The sequence below is a fragment of the Lissotriton helveticus genome, chromosome 8, assembly GCF_964261635.1.
Source record: "Lissotriton helveticus chromosome 8, aLisHel1.1, whole genome shotgun sequence".
NCBI lineage: Eukaryota > Metazoa > Chordata > Amphibia > Caudata > Salamandridae > Lissotriton > Lissotriton helveticus.
In genome coordinates, this window is record NC_136069.1 from 1,710,649,245 (window position 1) to 1,710,672,848 (window position 23,604).

General features: G+C 50.5%; 1 protein-coding gene and 1 long non-coding RNA gene across 2 annotated transcripts in view; one reads left to right on the plus strand and one right to left on the minus strand.

Moving 5' to 3' along the window:
• The window catches only part of LOC144772171 (uncharacterized), a 245,950-nt gene that overhangs the window by 52,667 nt on the left and 169,679 nt on the right, over nt 1-23,604 (plus strand). The window lies entirely within an intron of this gene.
• Nucleotides 4,378-11,318, minus strand: LOC144773260 (uncharacterized). The gene is made up of 3 exons (XM_078658158.1): nt 10,626-11,318; nt 9,323-10,266; nt 4,378-4,383 (listed from the first exon to the last, which is right to left on the minus strand). The coding sequence occupies exons 1-3, from the start codon at nt 10,708-10,710 to the stop codon at nt 4,378-4,380; spliced, it is 1,035 nt and encodes a 344-aa protein (XP_078514284.1). The 5' UTR covers nt 10,711-11,318.

The following is a 23,604-nucleotide window of genomic DNA, read 5'->3' on the forward strand; positions in this document are numbered from 1 at the left end:
GGGGCCTTGACATCCCGCGCCCCCGCTTTGCCTTCAAACGCACGGCCAATCTTAAAGATGCTCTCATTCACACACGCCCCAAGAAACAAACTACCACTGGCCAGAGTACCCTGTGGAGGCTTCACCGGTAGTGGGTCACTATCCTTGCGGGAGCTGTGTTGTATGCCAACAGACAGTACAATGCAAAGATATTAAATTATCAGACAACTTTACCTGGCATATGAATAAACATACAAACTGTAACAGTTCCAGATGTATCTACTTACTGACCTGCCCTTGTGGAAAAAACTACATTGGCATGACTATGAGGCAAGTCAAACTAAGAATCATGAAACATAAGAGCAACATTCGTTGCTCAAAAACCCATACAAGACTCTATGAACATTATGCCCAACATGGCCATCAAGCTGACAATATTAAGTGGCTAGTACTTGAGTCTCACCCATCTATAACACAACAAGCCCTGTTCAGAATTGAACAGCGATGGATACATCGCCTTCAGTTGGACACACTGGGTTTGAATGATTCCGTCCCGTGGGCAGCACTTGCTAGATGAACCCCCTTGTGTTTCTGAAACTATCATTCACTGGCATACATGTCATAAACTTGCCCTGTTTTCCCTCGATCTGAACAAGGCCCACCATTCACTATTATATATGACTAGCAAATTGCCATGGCGATCCAACCCTTACCTGGATTACAACCTTTGATTTTTAACGATGACACCAGCTCCCATCTCCCTTTTAATTACTGCCAAGGAACACGGGGTTCATGCACTGATACTCTCGACACAGTTTGGGTGCAGTGTCCTTATGCTCTCCAGGATGGGTACTGTTATGTCTGTCTAGACTACCCCCTTTCCATACTGGCTACCACGCATAGTCAACTAATAATACCGGTATCCTTCCACGATACGCTTATTTTTCGTAATCGATAACATCTTCTACCATTTAACCTGTAATTATTAGAAAAGGGCCACTGGGGTTACACCATGATCAGCTCGACATTATTTGAGGGCAATATTCCTATGCACTTCGGGGTGGGTACTCTTTCCTTATCTACCACCCCTTGTTAAGATTGGCCGCCGCATTTTTTAACCTTTAACATCGACAGCCTCCCATGACACGCGTCCGGCGGGCCCGCGCGTGCGCAGACAGGAGTGCCGAGGACCACGCCCACTAGCGGGGTTCTATACGCGGAAGTGCGGGACATCCTATTTAATCCCGGTTGTTCCGATACACCGGCACCAGCTGTTCCGCGCTACCGACGGGGCGCCTTGCGTGGGGGTAGGTTTTCGTACCCAGGCTGCTCGCGCTACAGGTCAGCGGTGCGTCCGTTGTATGCTCGAGAATGCCATTGTTGGGTTGCGGCTCTCTTACGAGTCTCATTGTTGACACCTTAACCACCGGCCTCGAGGGTTACCCCATGCCCTCATGGATACTAAATCTGAATTTGATGGTCTGTGTGTGTTATGGCTCCCCTTGATTGCCATGGGTCGGACTGAGGGGGTTTGCATGGAGAACTATGAATTCGAACAGCCATGGCCTCATTATGGAATGTGGGTGATGACGTTACGTTCTTCAACATCCTGATTGTCCACCTATCGGTATGATGGGGGTCTCTATGCACGCCATCCAGGTGGGATTTCTCTGAGGCATGACTACACTCGGCACTGCCTTGGAGGTGGAGGCGGGCACAACAACGAGCCGTTCCTGGCCATATAACCAAGAGGCTTGTTCGCCTCTAACAGCCTCACTACTGGCCTTTTTGACACCATGGCCTCTTATGCTCTCTACCCCCCTTCCCAAACTTTATACTGATACCGAGTACACTATCTGTGTGCATGTATATGTCTCTTTCTTACAGGTACCTTACCTTAACGAGCAGCCCCACAGGAACAGACTGCGGGGCCCACTAGTGATACTCCTAGGGTAAGAACTAGCCCCATCATTCGTTACCTTGTGATAGCCTCTTCATTCATTTTGATCAATGTTCTTTTTACACCACATTGTTTTGGTCATGGACAAACTACTTTTAGTTGCCCATTTAAATGTATCTCTTGATACATTCCTTTTTAATGTTCTGTGTATGTGTGTTCTACGGAGTACTGTGGTGTCCTATTGTTGTTGAGATGATGCCACTGTCAATGCACCCGGCTTACTTCTACACATTTCTTTTAGGTCTCCCCGCTAGAGCAGGACCATTTGGTCTGCCCCCTGATTGACCCAATGAGGTTGTATCTCCAATGATGAAGCATGACACCTAGTTTTCTGGGTGTGTGAGGTCTTCTAGTTCCAACAAGGGAACACCCTGTTCCCTGCTTCTTCTCTACTCCCATACACACACATACCTCTTAGTTGTTCTTTTCCCCGGGGGAACTTTGTACTCTTTTACAATTTAGTTGACTGGACAGGTACACTGGACCCCGTTAAACATTGTCCACAGGTGGTTCCCACTTTTGTATTGAACACCCTCCCATGTCCCACATATCCTTGCACTTCCAGTGGACTACGCCCTCCCTGTGCAAAGGGAAGTGAACCTACAAATTCACCTGACCTATTTTATCACTGTATACAAGAAAAATGGAAAAACGCTATTTAGACTCCAATAGGCTCCTTACATGATTGAGTTTGCGCTCTTCATGCACTTAATTCGCCAGGTTTGTTCCCTGTTGGTGCAGCTGCAGCTTGTGGAGCTCTCTGCCAATAGTTTTACACCACAGATTGCTCTCTGTGCCCAGTCACGTGTGCTTTTCTTGATTTAAGCATACTGAGCCCGATTCACAGAATTAACCTAAGACAAAATCCTAAACTTACTACCATTTTAGTATTCACAGAAGGCCCTTACTTTGTTATGTTAGTATTCACAGAAGGCACTTATTCATCAATGAGTAAGTGCCTTTTGTGAATACCAAAATGAGTAAGTTACTCAAAATGAGTAAGTTACTCAAAATGAGTAAGTTGCTCACAATGAGTAAGTAAGTGCCTTCTGTGAATACCAAAATGGTAGTAAGTTTAAGATTTTGTCTTAGGTTAGTTCTGTGAATCGGGCCCACTATGCTGCAGCTCATTTGCAACAACGACCAAGCTGCAGAAACTCAATTGTACCTTCCTGTGTAGCAATGCTTTACAGAAGATCATTTAAAAACTCTTAATGGAGGTTTCTTGAGCGTCACTTTCTCTCCTTTAGGCTGGGTTTTACTTTGATAGATGGATGGTTGAAACAAGTGGATTTACTCATCAATTGCCAAAAGACTTGGAGTGCATTGAAATTGGCTGTAATGTCTACAAATCAATTCATTAACTATATCAGACTTCAATCTATGAATGTTGGAGGACTCAAGGTCCTGCCGCACCAAATCTCCCTTAAGCTTTTAGGTGTAGAGAGTGTATTTCTAGGTGAATAAAGATCTCTTTGTCGTGTTTTATTAAATATTCTAACTTCAATTTTTACTTTGTAGTTCCACTAAATTTGAGGAATTAACCTCTATTCCGCTAACTATGTATTATGTATTTTTATATATATATGTTATATGGTGCATCAGTGCCTCTATTCTTGCCAAATACATTTGTTGATACAACTTAAACATGGGATACATTCAGAAGCTATATCATTGGGATATGCTTCCTTTTTCAGATAAGGATATATGAAAAAAGATTGGAATCTATATTGATGTAAAATACGATAGTTTATAAAACCACCAGAGGTTACAGAAGAACAGTTAATTGAGTACAAGGAATGTGCGAAATGTGAATAATTTGTCTTCACGCATTTTCACATAATTATGTAAAATACAAATCTGGCTTTTAGCACCTTAGTTTAGGGTGAAATGCCTCCTCGCATGCATTTTGGACATGAAGATGCATTTTATGCTGAAAAAATAGAATGAAGTACTGTGAACAACAGGTGCCTGCCTTCTGGTTGTTCAAGTTCTTGTGGGCTATCAATTTGTACCCTAATTATGCAATGTGACAATATTTTGTGGCTTTTTACATCATAAATGTAACACATATTTCCCAAACTTATGCAAAGAACGTCAGTGTTTTTTATATTTCACCCAGGCCTAGAGGGTACCAGTTGCATCTTTGAGTGACAGGTGACCTTTGAATGCTATCCTAATACAATTCTAGTCATCCTTAAAATGTATGGTCCATTAACAGTGATATCTTTGGAAGGAAATATTAACATTGTGAAGAAACTAAAGGAGATAGATCACCAGTGGACTTTTTTTGAAATAATAAATGGGCAAAGACCTTTCCATTCTGGGGTTATATTTTGCAAAGATGTTACTTTTAATAATTTGGATTCCTGAAGAAATGTGGGTACAATTAAGTTACGAAACGTTTATTAAATCTAAATAGTTTACTGCAGAGTGCTCTATTTCTAGATAAGAATAGTATACGTTCATGTTAAAGTGAACAACAGTGATAAATAATCAAAGACACAGTCAGGGATATCCTCAGCTCTCTGCAAGGTTCTGCTTTTGAAGATTAGTGAAAAAGGGCTCTCTATAACAACATTGTATTTTTGGGATGTTTGTGATGTACTCAGTTGTTCCTTGGTGAAGAGTAATACGGTCAAGGAAGGAAGGAGGTTGATAAGAGGGTAGTGCTCAGTGGAGGGCTACCCTGGGCATCCCATTAGTTGGAATGAATGGCCTCACACACTCTTGCAAGTGTCATGCTTCATCATCGGCCGTTGCTCCTCGTTGGACAGGCGGTGCAATGTCCACCGGGCTCACCCCTAGGAGGGGCTCTTTATCGGAGATCTTTTTTCCAACAGCCTGTGGGTGAAGTGCAAGTGAGGGGCCAGGTAAGAAGTGAATAGTGTAGGTGGGTGTGTTAAAATATAGCAAGGGATACCGGAGATCAATTTATTCTGGTGGTTCCCATACTATAAGTAAAACCAGTGGGTAGCCTATGATCGCCAGAGATTAGGTTCTGTATCACGATCCAGGACTACAAAGCGTTCTGTGAGGTCAACATGTTTCTCGCTTCTGCAATTATGCTGCGATTCTTCAGGACCTTATATAATTGTACATCTATCACAAGGAAAGACCTAATAAAGTGTCAACCTATAAACATCATTGTTACTGTTGTACTACCTGGTTATAACCGCTCTTGCCTAGAGGAGACAAAAGGAAGAGTTACCAAAATACAAGGACAACAGTTTCCCATTCTTGACCGTGAACACACTGTGGTTGTGTGAAGAGAAGTGACTCTGTTGCTGTGACATTCTGTGAGCAGTGACCATTAAGTATCAACTTCATTCACATATACCACATGTCACCTCTATCATATTTAAAATTGAAATGAATGAAAATTAAAATGAAAGAAACTAAAATTAAATTAAAACATGATAGCAGCAGTTTCTTCAAGGTGTCTACTTAGTAAACCCACTGGGGTTCCTTAGATACTCACCTACAGGTCAAGGAGTACAGGTGTCAACAGTACCCAGTAGGTGTGACTTCAAGGGAGAGAGCCAATAGGGGTTTAATGGCTATAGGGAAGACAAAGGCACGAATTTCCAATATTGTCAGGGAACCCCAAATGCCTAAGTGGTTCATTGTTCTGTAATTGGAATTGATTTCTCTTTGTGCTTAATATTTCACACTACTGGTATTAGCCCTACAATATTGGGGACGTTCTTATACATTCATCCTGCTATAGGTAATACGCAGGTATGTTGGTAAATGCATATTCTAATTGCTGAAAAAGGCCTCTGTGTAGTTATGGCCATATTCTTGTTAAGGTTAAGAAATATAGGTAAACACGTCCAAAGTACAGCGTTAGCACACTTAGGGGCTCATTAGGATGGCGGACGGAAGAGCCACCGCGGCCCTGTAGTAGGCGGAAAAAGCCTTTTCCGTGTCCGCCTGCCGCGGATACTCCGTCCGCCATATCAGGATAGGAAAACGTGTCAAATTCCCGTCCGCGACGGGAAAGCACGCTCCGCCGCCGAACTACACACGAGAGCGTGGCGGACGGAACACATCCGGAGGCCACGCCGTACGGACTGACGTCGAAGACCGTCCTCCAAATCAAGATGGCGGAAAATACACATAAAACCGCAGCGGAAAAACAACCTGTCTGAACACGGCGGAATCCCCACTGCGAAGACAGGTGACATAGCAGAGATACCCACCGCAAGCTGACCAACACCATGGACCCAGCGCTACACGCTTTCCCGATGCTCTTCGCGATCCACCACGTCCTAGTCATGGCCCACCACGGACGACGACGCAGGTAAGGCACAAACCATTGGCTGTCTGCAGGGGAATACCAGTAAGGGACGTGACGTAGGGAGGGGGAGTGTCATGTTACCGAAACCACTGATGAGAAGCATATACAAATACACATTAGTAGTACGCAAGCAGGAATGACAACGACAGACCACGAGACCTGATAGACAACCTTTATTGTACAAAATAGGGGTAAAATCACAGTGTATGCGTGAGCATGGGCAAAGTGGGCACCACAGCAGCTACATCATTGGCAGTCAACGAGAGGGCAGAATGCAGTATCAGAGCATCAACAGGGCATTGTGCAGTACAGAGCAGGTACATCATTGGCAGTCAACGAGAGGGCAGAATGCAGTATCAGAGCATCAACAGGGCATTGTGCAGTACAGAGCAGGTACATCATTGGCAGTCAACGAGAGGGCAGAATGCAGTATCAGAGCATCAACAGGGCATTGTGCAGTACAGAGCAGCTACATCAGAGGCAGTCAACGAGAGGGCAGAATGCAGTATCAGAGCATCAACAGGGCATTGTGCAGTACAGAGCAGCTACATCAGAGGCAGTCAACGAGAGGGCAGAATACAGTATCAGAGCATCAACAGGGCATTGTGCAGTACAGAGCAGGTACATCATTGGCAGTCAACGAGAGGGCAGAATGCAGTATCAGAGCATCAACAGGGCATTGTGCAGTACAGAGCAGCTACATCAGAGGCAGTCAACGAGAGGGCAGAATGCAGTATCAGAGCATCAACAGGGCATTGTGCAGTACAGAGCAGCTACATCAGAGGCAGTCAACGAGAGGGCAGAATGCAGTATCAGAGCATCAACAGGGCATTGTGCTGTACAGAGCAGGTACATCATTGGCAGCACATGAGAGGGGCTAAGTGCATCAACAGTCCATTGCACAGAACAGGTCCATCACAGGCAGCACATGAGAGGGGCTAAGTGCATCAACAGTCCATTGCACAGAACAGGTCCATCACAGGCAGCACATGAGAGGGGCTAAGTGCATCAACAGTCCATTGCACAGAACAGGTCCAGAGGCAGCACATGAGAGGGGCTAAGTGCATCAACAGTCCATTGCACAGAACAGGTCCATCACAGGCAGCACATGAGAGGGGCTAAGTGCATCAACAGTCCATTGCACAGAACATGTCCATCACAGGCAGCACATGAGAGGGGCTAAGTGCATCAACAGTCCATTGCACAGAACAGGTCCATCATTGGCAGCACATGAGAGGGGCAGAATGCAGTATCAGAGCATCAACAGGGCAATGTGCAGTACAGAACAGGTACATCAGAGGCAGTAAACGAGAGGGCAGAATGCAGTATCAGAGCATCAACAGGGCAATGTGCAGTACAGAACAGGTACATCAGAGGCAGTAAACGAGAGGGCAGAATGCAGTATCAGAGCATCAACAGGGCAATGTGCAGTACAGAACAGGTACATCAGAGGCAGCACAACTACGTGTCCCTACCAAACCGTCACAGGGACCACAAGAGTGCCACGCAGTTCTCAATGGACACACCATGTGAACTAACATTTGAGTGAAGTGTACAGCACCTCACATCACAGAATCAGGGGGACTGCGTGAACTACCTGCCTCGGACACACTGGCAGCACCAGCAACAGGAGTGTGAGACACAGACACAGCCCGAGTGACACACACATGGGCCACGGACCCAGACACACTGGCAGCACCAGCAACAGGAGTGTGAGACACAGCCACAGCCCGAGTGACACACACATGGGCCACGGACCCAGACACACTGGCAGCACCAGCAACAGGAGTGTGAGACACAGCCACAGATGTAGTCACTGACACGTGAGCCACTGACCCAGACAGACTGCCAGCACCAGAAACAGGAGTGTGCAACACAGCCACAGATCTCCTAACTGACACGTGAGCCATAGACCCACATACCCTGCCAGGATCTGCAACAGGAGAGGGCACAACTGACACTGTGCCACCATCTGATACACGAGAGTCAACTGCACCAGCGCCACTGGGACAACTGAAATGATGAGCCACAGGGCTGTATGGGCCAGGAGGCAGGGTGGGCCTGGGAGCTGGGGATAGCTCACCTAGAGCCAAATCGGGGTTGGCAGGTGTCAATGGTGTGTGTCTGCGTTTCTTAGGGTGGTGTGAGTGCACCCTGGACAGGACAGGACTGCCAAGTGGTGGGGACTCCAAAGAATCACCACCCAGCATAGGTGGAGCAACTGCTGCGGGGGATCTGGTTTCGGGGGACGTGCTGGAGCCTGCTTGTCGTTTGCTCTGTGCCTGCCGCCTGGACTCGGAATGATGTGTAATGGGGGATGCAACAACAGGGGACACCCTCCTCTGCTTCTGACTGGCCTGGATGGGAGTGGAGGTATGGGGGGACTCCGCCGCGGAGACATCAGTGATACGTTTAGTAGAAAACATCAGCCTCATTGCAGCCAGGGGTGAAGTATGCCTGTCCTTGATAGCGCCATTGTCCATGCCAGATGCCTTGTCCGTAGGATGTGCCTTATCCTTAGGTGGAGTGTTGTCTCTGGATGTAGCCTGTGCCCTGCTCGCCGCCCTGTTCCTGCCAGCAGACTTGTCGTCTGTGGTGCACCTGTCTCCAGCAGACACCTGCTGTCTGTGTGTGTCCCTGTCCTTGGGAGAGTCCCTTACCTCTGCTGTGGGCCTGCTCTTGGGAGTCTCCCTGCTCTTAGTAGGTGCCTTAGTCTTCTCACTGTCCTTGGGAGAGTCCCTTACCTCTGCTGTGGGCCTGCTCTTGGGAGTCTCCCTGCTCTTAGTAGGTGCCTTAGTCTTCTCACTGTCCTTGGGAGAGTCCCTTACCTCTGCTGTGGGCCTGCTCTTGGGAGTCTCCCTGCTCTTAGTAGGTGCCTTAGTCTTCTCACTGTCCTTGGGAGAGTCCCTTACCTCTGCTGTGGGCCTGCTCTTGGGAGTCTCCCTGCTCTTAGTAGGTGCCTTAGTCTTCTCACTGTCCTTGGGAGTGTCCCTTACCTCTGCTGTGGGCCTGCTCTTGGGAGTCTCCCTGCTCTTAGTAGGTTCCTTAGTCTTCTCACTGTCCTTGGGAGTGTCCCTTACCTCTGCTGTGGGCCTGCTCTTGGGAGTCTCCCTGCTCTTAGTAGGTGCCTTTGTCTTCTGACTGGCCTTGTCCAAGGAACAGTCCATGGACATGTGACTATCCCTTGCCTTGGGAGTACCTTTCGTGTTGAATGGCTGTGTAGCTCCGGAAGGCATGTCCCCCAACAACACTTGTGGATCCTGTGTGTGTACTCCAGTGCATCTGACGTCGTCTACGTGAACAGATTTAGCTGATCTAGGGGATGGGGTCTGTGCCCTGCGTGCCCTGACGTGCTGTCTGACGCTGCTTCTAGTGCAATAAGCTGTATTTGAGTCCTGCTCAGAATAATCACTACCCCCTGAGACATCCAGCGGTGTAGATGGTGAAACACAAGTAGCACCCTGTTCGTTCGACTGTACTATTGCAGACGACACACTGCTTGCCAATGACTGCACTGTCCTGTGTAGACCTGCAAGATCGCCATGCATCCCTTCCATGAATGCCACCACCTGCCCCAACTTCCTATCATGGTCCTGGAAAGCATTTGTCATATTGGTCTGCCCCACACACAGCTGTCTGAGCAGATCAACGGCCTCAGCACACAGTGCATTTTGGCTCACCGTGGCAGGGGCAGCGGTGCCTGCACCGAACGCCACTCTGCTCCCCCTACTCCTCCGGCCACGAACAGTACATGGTGCAGTTGGCGGAAGTGTGGGCCCTGTGTGCTGTCTTACGACAGAAGGTGGTGAGTGCCCACTCCCAGTCTGTGACAACAGTGCAGGCTCACCCAGAGTGTCCGACGAGGAGGACGATGGCGTCTCCACATGCGAGTCCTCAGGGACGGTCCTGTCCCCCTCTCCGGCGCTGGCCTCCTCCGTGTCAGTCTGCGTGTGTGCGAAGTCTGAGCCGGACTCATTTCCTCGGCTACTCTCCACCGTCTGTGGCTGAGTGTCCTCTGTCAAAGCTGAAATGCACAGAAAAGATGTGTGAGTCATGGGCACACTCACGTACAGAAGGAACAGGATAGCCAAATCACATAGCAGACAAAGGTTTAGGAGCCCTCATCCTGCACATGGCCCACCCCTACCAGTCATCCTCACATTTTCTGCCATGGGGCCATGGACCACTAGGGGATGTGCTTTTACACTCAACTACTAAGCAAGTGGCGTGTCAACATGGCGGACCTGGATGTCAAATGAGTACCGCCCAATGGGACCAAAAAGGCATCACAGGCATACATACGCAACACGGAACTCAATAGTGTGTCTGTGCACCAATACATGCATAGCACTCACAGGTTTCCTACACAGACAGTATGCTCACCGCTAGTTTGCTGTCGATCGGCACTCAGACGTTCGGCCAGTTCAGGATGCGTCACTGCAATGATACGTTGCATGAGAGGGGTCATGGAGCGTCGGGCCAGACGGGGCGTCCTTGGAATCAGGCCCAGTGTTACTTCCGCTACATTCTTGCTCAGCCTGGAAATGTCGTCCCAGCGTTTGTGGCAGTGTGTATGTCGTCTGTTGCACACCCCCAATGCCCGTACTTCCCTTGCTATGCTCCTCCACAGGTCCTTGCGAAGGTGCAGCTTGACCTACCATGATGGGAGACAAAAGGGTGTAAGTCAGTGGACAGGTGGCCTGTCACACACATAGGGGCAAGACGTTACTGTCAGCAGCCATGCACAATCAGGAACATATGTCTAGCCCACACTACACAGCTAAGATAGAAATAGGCCTGATCATTTGGCCCCCTCATGCACACCAACATGTCCCACACTGCACTTACCACCCGTCCCGGTGCGCCGTAGAGGCGTCCATAGTTGCGGAGTACACCGTCCACGAGGACATCAAGCTCCGCGGCGGTGAAGGGTCGAGACCGGATCTCTTTGCCTGACGACATGGCAAGATCACGGAGTATGGCACTAGAGCAGCAGTCGGTGGTCAGCTCAGCAGCAGCAGCAGGTCGAGGTGATGGTCACAGGCAGCAGTCGGTGGTCAGCTCAGCAGCAGCAGCAGGTCGAGGTGATGGTCACAGGCAGCAGTCGGTGGTCAGCTCAGCAGCAGCAGCAGGTCGAGGTGATGGTCACAGGCAGCAGTCGGTGGTCAGCTCAGCAGCAGCAGCAGGTCGAGGTGATGGTCACAGGCAGCAGTCGGTGGTCAGCTCAGCAGCAGCAGCAGGTCGAGGTGATGGTCACAGGCAGCAGTCGGTGGTCAGCTCAGCAGCAGCAGCAGGTCGAGGTGATGGTCACAGGCAGCAATGGTCCCCAGGGTAGAAAGTTTCATTTTGGCCAACACACATATATAGGGCCCTCAGCACGTGTCAGTGGCATACGTCGCCAGCAATTGGTCAGCCCTGGAAGCGTGATCGTGAAATGGCCCAATGACTGGCCCTGTTGTTGCGGTGCACAGCTTCCTCTACTTGCGATTGGCCGTATGCGGCCAGCGTCCCTCTTCCCATTGGCTGCATGTGCAGGGACCGTCACGGGCACACATCGGCAACCGCACGTGCAAGCCTCACGGAAGGAAGCTTCAGTTGCAACAATGTTGTATCACTGGCGCCTCCATGGCGGTGCACGTACACAGCGGGGGAGGTGCAGGCCTATACACCCTGTAGATGTACTCAATGGACATGCCAGTTCATGACCCCCCTTACAGTCACCTTGCATCATCCACCGTACACCGGCCGGAGCGGCCGGCCCATGAACAACCGCCGTGCCAGGCCCTGCCCAGGACCGCCGTGCCGGCCATGGCAACAACCGCCATTGCACGGCCCTTCCACTACCGCCGTGCCAGGCCCTGCCCAGGACCGCCGTGCCGGCCATGGCAACAACCGCCATTGCACGGCCCTTCCACTACCGCCGTGCCAGGCCCTGCCCAGGACCGCCGTGCCGGCCATGGCAACAACCGCCATTGCACGGCCCTTCCACTACCGCCGTGCCAGGCCCTGCCCAGGACCGCCGTGCCGGCCATGGCAACAACCGCCATTGCACGGCCCTTCCACTACCGCCGTTCCCTGGCGGTCCGTGCAATGGCGGTTGTTGCCATGGCCGGCACGGCGGTCCTGGGCAGGGCCTGGCACGGCGGTTGTTCATGGGCCGGCCGCTCCGGCCGGTGTACGGTGGATGATGCAAGGTGACTGTAAGGGGGGTCATGAACTGGCATGTCCATTGAGTACATCTACAGGGTGTATAGGCCTGCACCTCCCCCGCTGTGTACGTGCACCGCCATGGAGGCGCCAGTGATACAACATTGTTGCAAATCGACCATCCGTCCTGGAACCTTACACATGCACTTGCCGGTGTGTGGGCGTGACGGTCTGTGCACGTGCAGACAGTGTGAATGTCGAAGGCGGCCCGCGTATGCCCAGACGTAAACAGCGGATGCAGTGCACCGCCATGGCGTGATCAATGTTAGCATCTTAGCCGATGATGCACCTTGTACCATTGTCTGCAGCTGCCTGCTCACGGTTGTGTGCGTGATTGCGTGGCTACACATGTCATGCTCCATCCCATGTGTGTCCATACCATGGCCATCGGTGAGCCACAAGTGTCCATCACGTGTGCATGTCCACATCGGGTAGTACCCTACACAATTCAGTCGTACCTCACATGTACACAGTAGATCCCGTATGAATGGGCACCTGTGAATCAGTTGTGAGTGAGTGGTATGTGTCAGATGATGACTATGGTGGGGGTTCTGTTGTGTACTGTACATGTGTGTTGCCTATTGTGTCCCCATGCATGTGATGTCCGTATGCCCACCATTCCTGGTGTTGCCATTGGGGCATCATGATATGGGGGGGTGGGGGGGTGTTTAATTTAGTATGTGTGCATGTACTTGCATGTGTGCATGTGATGTTGGGCCTACACATGTGGGTCATGTCACATGTCTGGTTGGCAGTGATGTTGAGGTGAGACACTGTGCATTGCACATGTTGCTAAACATCATGTTGCTAGTGGATGCACATTGTAGCTACGTCGGTCCATGTTGTCCTGACAATCAGAGGAGTCACACATATGACAAGCATACACTGGATACTACATGTTGGTAGAGGGCGTTGACATGTGATTGAGGTGCACACATGTGCGTTGTATGTTAATTGACTTCCATTCCATCTACTCCCACACAGGAGGGCTCCAAATGTCCTTCGCCCATACACTGTGCTGGAGGATATGGTGGACGAGGAGGTGATCCGGAAATTCAGGCTGGATCGCCGTCGATTGTTGCAACTTGTGACCCTATTGTCTCCTCATCTGCAGCCGCGAAGAACCTATCCAGGTTCCATGACACCCACGCAAAAGGTGATGGCGGCACTCCATTTCTTCGCAACAGGCACATTCCAGTACACAGTTGGAGATGCCGGGGGAATGTCACAGGCCATGTTCAGCACGGTACTCCGGGATGTACTGACAGCCATGATGCTGTACAAGCATGACTATATACATTTCCCTCAGGCGGCGGACTTGCCAGCGGTCAAAGCTGGCTTCTATGCCCTGGGTCGTATACCACACGTTGTGGGTTCCATTGATGGCACGCATATCGCGATCATTGCACCACGGGCACGTGAGCAGGTGTATAGGAATCGGAAACACTTCCATTCCCTGAACGTGCAGGTGGTGTGCCAGGCCGACAACATCATCTCACATGTGTGTGCAAGATTCCCTGGCTCTGCACATGACGCCCACATCATGCGGAGCAGCATGGTCCCCCAACTGATGGCTAATCTTCGTCCAGCACAAGCGTGGCTTGTTGGTGAGTATGCTGTGGTGACAGGAGTGATATCTATGTGGCATGGTGTGCCCCACAATGCAGGTTGTGATGTTTCTCTCTCTCTCTCTTCCACCAACACAGGCGACTCGGCTTACCCAAACAGGCCTTGGCTGCTCAGTCCCTTACGCAATCCCACTACACCAGGAGAAATGAGATACAATGATGCCCATGGTAGGACACGTCGAGTGGTAGAACGGACATTTGGCCTGCTCAAGTCAAGGTTTCGGTGCCTGGATAAGACTGGAGGGGCCCTGCCTTACTCACCAGGCAAAGTATGCAAGATCGTGATAGCGTGCTGCATGCTTCACAACCTGGCTGTGCGCTATAACATTGAACTGCTCTTGGACCCTGATGAACTGCAAGTTCCTCGCCCTCCCGACCCAGCCATGTCAACTGATGAGGATAGTGGTGAGGAGGAAGGTGTGGACCAGAGGCGCCAGATCATTGATCGCTACTTCCCTTGATTGTGAGTGTGCTCCTCTTGTGCTGCTTGGGTATGCCCTGTGAATGTGTGCTGGTGTTGTGGCATAGTGGTGTGCTTCATCTCTGTGTTCTGCTATGTGATGCATGCATGTGTGTGTGTGTGCTAAATTGTGGCCAATGCACGTCTCCATGATGTGTGTCGTCTCATCCATTACTGTTGTGATGCGTGTGGGTAGTTAAATGTTGCACTGCAGTGTGTTCTGATGTGTGTGATCTTGTTTCCTGACGTGTCTTTGCGGTTTCTATTTTCCCTAGGTCACTCCCGCAGCGCCATGATTCTGTACCAGTTGGATACCTGTACCTAGTAACATCTGTTTCTGATGCATTCATGTGAATAAACATGGAGACAACACATGATTGAGTGAGTAAGTGGCTTTTATTTACAAAATGTGCATGGGTGTAGGTGCATATTTACAAATGAGTGAAGGGGTGGGGGAGTGAGAGTTGAAGGTTATGGCAGATGAAATGTCCGTGCGGACACCACATAGGGTGGTGTCTGCCTAGTACAGCAGGCCTGTGGCAGGTGGGACCGGATAGTTGGCAAGGTGAATGGCATGCGCAGGTACTGGGACAGTCATTTTCTGTTCCTCTTGGAGCGTGTGGCAGGTGCTTCCACACTGCTGTCGCCCACTTCCAGCCTCGGTCGGCCCCTCCGTCTTACTGCCGGTACGGTGTCAGCTGGTTGCGCAGGGGCATCGGGTACCACATCCGCCGCAGGTGGCGGTGGCGGTGGCGGTGGCGGTGTTTGTGGCCTGATTGTCCTGGTGAAGATGTCCACTAGTTGGCCAAGCCGCCTCTCAATGGCCCCCAACATTGCAGTGCTATCTACAAAGTCCTGGTGGGCCCGGTCTGCCTGTGCCTGACCACGTTGGTAGCTCACCTCCACCCTGCCCAGTGCCTCCAATGACTGTTGCACTGGATTGGGTGTGTTGGTATCCTCCCGTGTTCTTTGACGTATGCTCCTGCCTGCCGGATCTGGCCTTGCATCTCTGCCTTGCCTCACACTCTCCCTGCGTGGCTGGGATGGCGCTGGCACGGCGTTGGCCGTTGGGTTGGGCAGGGTGGCAGGAGTGGTGGTAGCAGTGGTGGTGGTGGTGGAGGTGGTGCTGGTGGTGGCTGTGCAGGTCACAGTGGCCGGTGTTGTCACAATGGCAGAGGCCGTAGTTGTTGGTGCAGGGGTGACCTGGGAGCCAGATGGCCCTGGCTGGCTGCTTGTGCCGGGATCATCCTCTGCCCCGGAGGTGGCTGGCCAATCGTCCCCTGAGACGTCTGTGATTGGCGAGTCTGGAGGGCGGGTGTTGCTTCCAGCTGTCAGATGAGGATGACCTGCAAAACCAAAATGTGATGATGAGTAATGTGGACTTGACAGGTTGTTTTCACTTTTTTGGCCGATTCTGTCTGCACTGGTACTCACCCCACCCACCACCCACCACCACCGCCACCGCCATCCCTATGGACATGGGGGCCTGTTGGGAGTTGTGGTTCCATCTCCTCACACCCACCACCACCGCCACCGCCATCCCTATGGACATGGGGGCCTGTTGGGAGTTGTAGTTCCATCCCCTCACACCCACCACCACCCACCACCACCGCCACCGCCATCCCTATGGACATGGGGGCCTGTTGGGAGTTGTGGTTACATCCCCTCACACCCACCACCACCGCCATCCCTATGGACATGGGGGCCTGTTGGGAGTTGTGGTTCCATCCCCTCACACCCACCACCACCCACCACCACCGCCACCGCTATCCCTATGGACATGGGGGCCTGTTGGGAGTTGTGGTTACATCCCCTCACACCCACCACCACCGCCATCCCTATGGACATGGGGGCCTGTTGGGAGTTGTGGTTACATCCCCTCACACCCACCACCACCCACCACCACCGCCACCGCCATCCCTATGGACATGGGGGCCTGTTGGGAGTTGTGGTTACATCCCCTCACACCCACCACCACCGCCATCCCTATGGACATGGGGGCCTGTTGGGAGTTGTGGTTACATCCCCTCACACCCACCACCACCCACCACCACCGCCACCGCCATCCCTATGGACATGGGGGCCTGTTGGGAGTTGTAGTTCCATCCCCTCACACCCACCACCACCCACCACCACCGCCACCGCCATCCCTATGGACATGGGGGCCTGTTGGGAGTTGTGGTTACATCCCCTCACACCCACCACCACCGCCATCCCTATGGACATGGGGGCCTGTTGGGAGTTGTGGTTACATCCCCTCACACCCACCACCACCCACCACCACCGCCACCGCCATCCCTATGGACATGGGGGCCTGTTGGGAGTTGTAGTTCCATCCCCTCACACCCACCACCACCCACCACCACCGCCACCGCCATCCCTATGGACATGGGGGCCTGTTGGGAGTTGTGGTTCCATCCCCTCACACCCACCACCACCGCCACCGCCATCCCTATGGACATGGGGGCCTGTTGGAGTGATTTCGACGTTGGTGAGTATGTGGACTGCATGCATGGGTTGGGCTCTGGGAGATGTGTCTTCACAGTTGTGTGAGGCACACCATGTAGTAGTGCTCGTGGTGCTTGGTTTGTACTTACCAGCCTCTTCTCCCTCAGGAAGTCCATCAAGGCTCTCAGGGTGGATGATGGTCATCACCTTCTCCTCCCACTCGGTGTAGGGTAAGGGCTCCGGAGGGGTTCCACCGCCTGTATGATTAGCCCGGAGATAGTTCTTGGCTCGTATGGCTTTGACTCGGGTCTTTAGATCGTGCCACCGCCTCTGGATGTCCTGCTTCGTCCTCGGGACGCTCCCGGAGGCATTCACCCTGGTGACTATCCGGTCCCACATGCTGTTTCTCCTGGCTATGCTGGTCTGCTGCACTAGGGCCCCGAATAAGTGGGGTTCCACACGGATGATCTCATCGACCATAACCTTCAACTCGGTGTCAGTGAATTTGGGGGTTTTTTTTGGTGCCATGGTGTGTGGTGCTCGGGGTGTGGGTTTGCGTGGATGGGGTGGTGCAGGTGTGTGGTGTGTAAGAATGGTGTGGTGGGTGTTTGTGTGGTGGGTGTGTTTGGGTGTGGGTTGTGTGAATGCTATTTCTCTTTGGGCTCAGTTCAGTGGTGTGTCCTGCTAGCAGCTATGCTGTGATGCAGAGGAGTTGTGGAGTGGGTGGGAGTTCTTTTATGGTGTGTGTCTAGACCGTGTCTGAATGGTTATTGGCAGTCAGGTGCTAGGTGGGAGTGTTGGCAGGTGTGGATTGTGTGGTGCTTGGCGGTGGATCATTGTGTGTTGTGATTGGTTTGGATATTTTCGGTGGGTGGGCGTTTTTTTTCGTGTGTTTGGTGATAAACTTCCGTGCCAATGTATGGCATTGGTTTGACAGTAGGGATGTTGTTTGTGTTGTCGTTCCGCTGTGGTGCACGGATTCTCGGTGCATTGGTTCCGCTGCGGACGTGGATGGCGGTGACTACCGGGGTACTTGCGGAGTTATCCTAATTGCGGACACGGACATTGCGCAGGTATAGCGGGGGTGGTGGATGTATTCGCGGTCATGTGCGTACGCGGCGGTCGGTGTTTTTACTGTTCCGTCCGCCTGCCGCGGACTCAGGTGTACTCCGACCGCCGCGGACGGGGATTGGAGTGCTCCGTACGCCGCGGTCGGCGTTTTTTGTATGTTTTATCCTAATTGCTGTTGCGGATTTTCCGCGGACAGGTCCGGAGTAGCTTGCCACCTTCCGCGGCGGACGGTACACGTTTCCGTCCGCCATCCTAATCGACCCCTTAGTTTGTTAAATCTAAGGTCAAGGGACAATCGATATTTGCCCGGCGGTATCGCCTCTTTAACCCACGAATTATTAATCAATGAAGAGGCAGGCGCTGGAGACGGGAAGGCAGGAAACAAGGTTTATTCTCTCCGGAGGAGAACACAACAATTCAGACAGCAGGTATCGTCATTAGGTGCTCTAACCGCATCTCTGAGGCCTGGCCTCTTATACACAGTTAAATGAATTTTATTGCAGGTAACACAGTCTTGCAATGCTTTGAAGTATGAAAGGATATCCTCCGAATCTCCCCTTCAGGCCCGTTCCCACACACATTTACAGTTGAAGTCCCCACCCCGGTCACAACAGGTGATGATTATCGCGCAGCTGGACATTCCGCCGATTCATGGAATGTGGGGGTTTGATCGGATCTCGTAGGGTGGGGGCTTTGATCAACTCGGGGGTCCTTTGATGAGGGAAGCTTTCTACTGTACGGGGAGGGGCAAGGAACAGTATCGGCAGAGCTAGGTGTCGGCCTGGGAACGAGGAAGACAAACGGGCACACAGGAAAAGGGGTTTTGTATCAAAAAGGGCCTGGGACCATGAAAGGAAGGAAGGGAGGTGTCGCGCTGGGGACAGGATGGGGTTCTGAGGCAACGCTGCGCGGAAGAGGGGTTTATGACCCAAGGCATGTGCGAGCGGGGGTTGTCAGAGTGCGGGCTTTGTGAGGGAGGAGGGCTATGCCGGGGGCCAGTGGTATGCAAAAAGGGTTGTTCTGATCGAGGCACCTAAAATGGCGGGTGCGCACGACAAAAAGTGTGGCATCCGGGAAAAAGGCAAGATGGCGCAGATAATGTTTATCAGACCGTACTAATTTTCCACAAGTTCTGCATGCATGTGCCGCTGTCCGTGTGCAAATAGTAATGTTGCGATATTGCCCAATACCTTGTATAGCTAGGTTAAATTAAGGATTCAGAAGCAGTCGTGTTAGTCGGTAAAGAGGCGCCAACCCTAACTACGGCAGCGCCCGGCACGCACACAAAGATCCTGATATTGGGATCAGTACACCAAACTCGCTGCGCTCCCAGGAGTCGCTCAGAAGAACGCGCCGCTCACTTACTTCTCAGAGCCTTGGTCATTGCTCTTACGCCTACCCATCGCTACCGGGATCCGGATAGTACCGGGTTCCCGGTACACTGATGTTTTTATCGATGGTTTGGGGCGTCACCACAGTGACTGGTATGTCACGTGATAGGTGGTGCTAACGTGGTCGCCATCTTGGAAAGTGCAATCCAAGCACGTCCACAGTTCAATACCCAGGGTGGCATTGGAGTAGGGTGTAGATATCATTACACTGTTGGCGGTGAGGGTCAAATAGTGTGAAAATTAACTAAAGAGTTGGTCAGCACTCATATATTTGACATTTAACAAGGCACATGATGTATCTTGTGTAGAACGACGCTAATACGGGCGCCATCTTGGAAGGGTGAAAACGGACCCCTTAAGATTTATAGCCCAATGGAGCTCAATGTGTGCTATGCAATGATTTAGCCTAGACGTTTGTAAAGACTGAAAGGACATGGGATGTATGAATCAAACTAGACGCTGGTACAGACAGAGAGGACATGGGATGCATACAGAAGCTTTGTATGTACCATACCTGGGACACAGTCCATCAATGAAATCATAGACTGCTCCACGGGATATCTTTGTTGAGTCCCCGCTTATCTGAGGATAACCTATGTATCCAACGTTGTTCTATATGGAATAGGTCCTGTTTAGATCTGCTGTTGGGTATTTCAAGGATGATCCACCAAATGGAGTCAGCAGTGTGGTTGTGTTCCAGGAAGTGTCGGCACATTTTCGTGTTAGTTTTTTTACATCGTATATTACTGCGATGTTCCGATATACGAATCTTGACCGATCCGGTGGTCATGCCCACATATTGTAATTCACAAGGGCACCTAATGAGGTAGATACAATTGGAGGAGTTACAATTGGTATGATTGCGAATTTCCCAAGTGAATGTCTCTGTCAAGTTGATAGACTTGGTAACATTAGTAAAGGGGCAGACGCTGCAAGAACCACACGGGTAGTGTCCCTTAACTGGAGGGAGTTGCCAGAGTGTGTTCTGTCTGCGGACTATACTTTGTTTTGGTCTGGTGTGAACCAAGACATCTTTTATGTTACTGGACCTTTTAAAGGCAAACATGGGGATCTCCAGAGTCAGCTCTCCTGTATTGAGAATTTGCCAGTGTTTCTTGACAATTCTCTTAATGTCATTAGAGATAGGTGTAAAGGTTGTAACACAAGTCAAAGGAATGGTCTCTTGTGAGGTTCTGATGTTATCCTCCAGGAGTGCCTCTCTATTGTTGTTCTGTGCCCGCTTCCGTGCTTTGTAAATCTCACTGGTGGGGTAACCTCTATCTTTCAAATTTCGTGAAAGAATACTAGACTCATTCCTGTAGTCAGTGAGGTTGGTGCAATTACGCCTTACCCGCAGAAATTGCCCAAAGGGAAGATTCAGTCTCAAGGCTCTTGGATGATGGCTAGTGAAGAGTAACAAACTGTTCCGGTCCGTGGGCTTCCGATACATCGTGGTATTGATCTTGCCCCTTTCCAATCTGATGGTAAGGTCCAGAAATGCTATCCTGGAGTCTGAGGCAGTGATTGTGAAGGTCAGGAAGTTGTTCAGGGTGTTCAACCACGCGAAAAACTCCAGGTACTGGTGTGTTGTCCCTGTCCAGAGTATGAGGATGTCATCAATGAACCTCCTCCATAGTATGATGTTAGAGTGGTAGGGGTTCATTGGTCCATTGTTGTATTGTTCCTCAAAATCTGCCATATACAGGCATGCCACCGAAGGGGCAAAGGTACTGCCCATAGATGTACCCTGGGTCTGTTGATAATACTGTCCTTTGAATTCGAAGAAGTTCTTAGTCAGGGCAAGTTCAGCACATTCCATAATGAAAGAAGGTGGTGTTGCTGATGTCCATACTTCCATACTAAGAGTCCTCTCTATTACCCCGAGTGTGGCCCTCTGTGGGATATTCGTATAGAGGGCCTCCACGTCTAGGGTAATGAGGAAGTCAATATGGATGTCCTCCTGCAGATTGTCGAGGAGGCATAAGACATCTTTGGTGTCTTGAACATAGGAAGGGATTCTCTTCACTAGCGGTTGCAGGAAATAGTCACAAAATTGTGATAAAGGCTCCAAGATAGAACCTATCCTTGATACAATCGGGCGTCCAGGTACCGGTGTTGTCCCCTTGTGAATTTTAGGGAGGGTATAAAAATATGGTACTCTTGGATCCTTTTTTACAAGAAATTCCGCCTCTTTTTTGGTAATCCATTCTTGGCACTCTGCAGACTCCACCAATCCTGTAATGGTGGTTTTAAACCGTGCGGTGGGGTCAGTAGGGATAGGAGTGTAGTAGCGTCTATCCCCTAGTTGTCTTAGGCATTCTATTTCATAGTCTTTAGTGTCCATTAAGACTGTGGCCCCACCCTTGTCAGCCTGTTTGATCGTGATGGTTTTGTCATTGCCCAAAGAGTTGAGTATTTGTTTCTCCATATTGGACAGATTCTGGTATTTCTTGCATGGTCTCAGAGCCCCGATGTCCTTGAGCACAGCCTGCTCATATGTTAGGACTTCGTTGGGTATCATCCCACTATGTGGTGTAAAAGTTGATGGATTATGGAGACCTGAGTCAGAGCGTGTCTCGACGGCTTTACCATCAAAGAAAGCTCTCAATCTGACTTTCCTGAAGAATTTCTGAATCTCGCAAGTCAGTTCAAAATTGTCTATTTTGGGGGTGGGCACAAATCCCAATCCTTTCTGAAGGACTTTTTCTTCTGGTATTGTGAGTTGGCGTGATGAAAGGTTCACCACAAGACTCACTTCCTCCCTGTCCTGCTCCTCGTTTCCACCCCTAAGGTTTGTGTGTCCTCCCACTGGACCCTTTTGTCCTGAGCGTTTCCTCGCCTGCGCCCGCGCCCTCTGCCCCAACCTCTGTCTAAAAAAGGCTGCTGGTTCATATTTTGCGGGGCAAACTGAGGGGGGTACGGAGGTCCAAAGGGGGTCATGGGATGTTGAAACTGTGGAAATTGCCACATTGGAGGACCTTGGTAGGGGGGGGTTGATAAAAGGGTTGTCCCCGTCTCCCTCCTCTATTGCCTCTCCGGGGTCTAGGTTGCCACTCATCTCCACTCGAGTTGTCGTCGTTGTTGGAACCTCGCTTTGAAGAGGTAGCACTTGAGTCGGAGAGATACCCTGTCCCTGTGGGGACAAAGTCGTCCTTGAGATAAGGATAGACTTTCTCTTTGGAGAATCGTTCAATATCCTTTTGTAGTTTTGCCACTTTTTGTTTCATTAAGAAATCTTTATATTCTGTGATTTCTTTGTTGAGCTCTGTCAACTTGGTCTTAAAACCGGTGTTCTGTCCAGAGTTTTTAAGGGCGCTTTCTGCTGCCTGGATTTTAGTCAGGAGCTCATCAGCCAAACGTTTGGCTGTGTTTACCAGAAGAATAAGTAAATCATGTGTACATTTCCAAGAAATGAGAGACCATTCTATCTTAAATTGGCCGTCCTCCCAGAAGATTCTGGGGAAGTTCTTGACAATGAGGCCGTTAGGTGCTATTTTAGCCTTAAAGTATTCGGCCATTAATGCTCCATGTAGAGTGATTCTGACCCACTCTCTTTTCATATCAGAGAGTGCTTTCCAGTCTGTAGAGTTGCTCCCTGTTGCAATTTCTAGGTCCATGCCTAGCATAGATGGAAGCCTATGAATAGCTGCTGCATCATCATCACCAAAACTAAGTCCTTGTCCGTCCATATTGGGATGGTACGGGGTTCTCTGGTGAAATGAAAGAAAAAGGTCAAAAGGGGATAAAACTCAAAGGTATATCAACCCGGTCCGTGATATATTGGTCAGGGACTCAGAGAGAGGAGGGGGATAGAGGAACACTTACCCACCAAACAATATACACCCCACGGTGGTTAGCCGTGCAAGATATGTAGCAAAGGAGGGGTAAAGGGATTGGATCAAGTGTTGATCCTAAGGCTCAATTTACCATTCCAGGAAAATAGAATGGAAGGTCCAACCTGAGTCAGAGCCCCAAATAGCAATGACTGACAAAAAGGGGACTCAGTTGTTCCTTGGTGAAGAGTAATACGGTCAAGGAAGGAAGGAGGTTGATAAGAGGGTAGTGCTCTGTGGAGGGCTACCCTGGGCATCCCATTAGTTGGAATGAATGGCCTCACACACTCTTGCAAGTGTCATGCTTCATCATCGGCCGTTGCT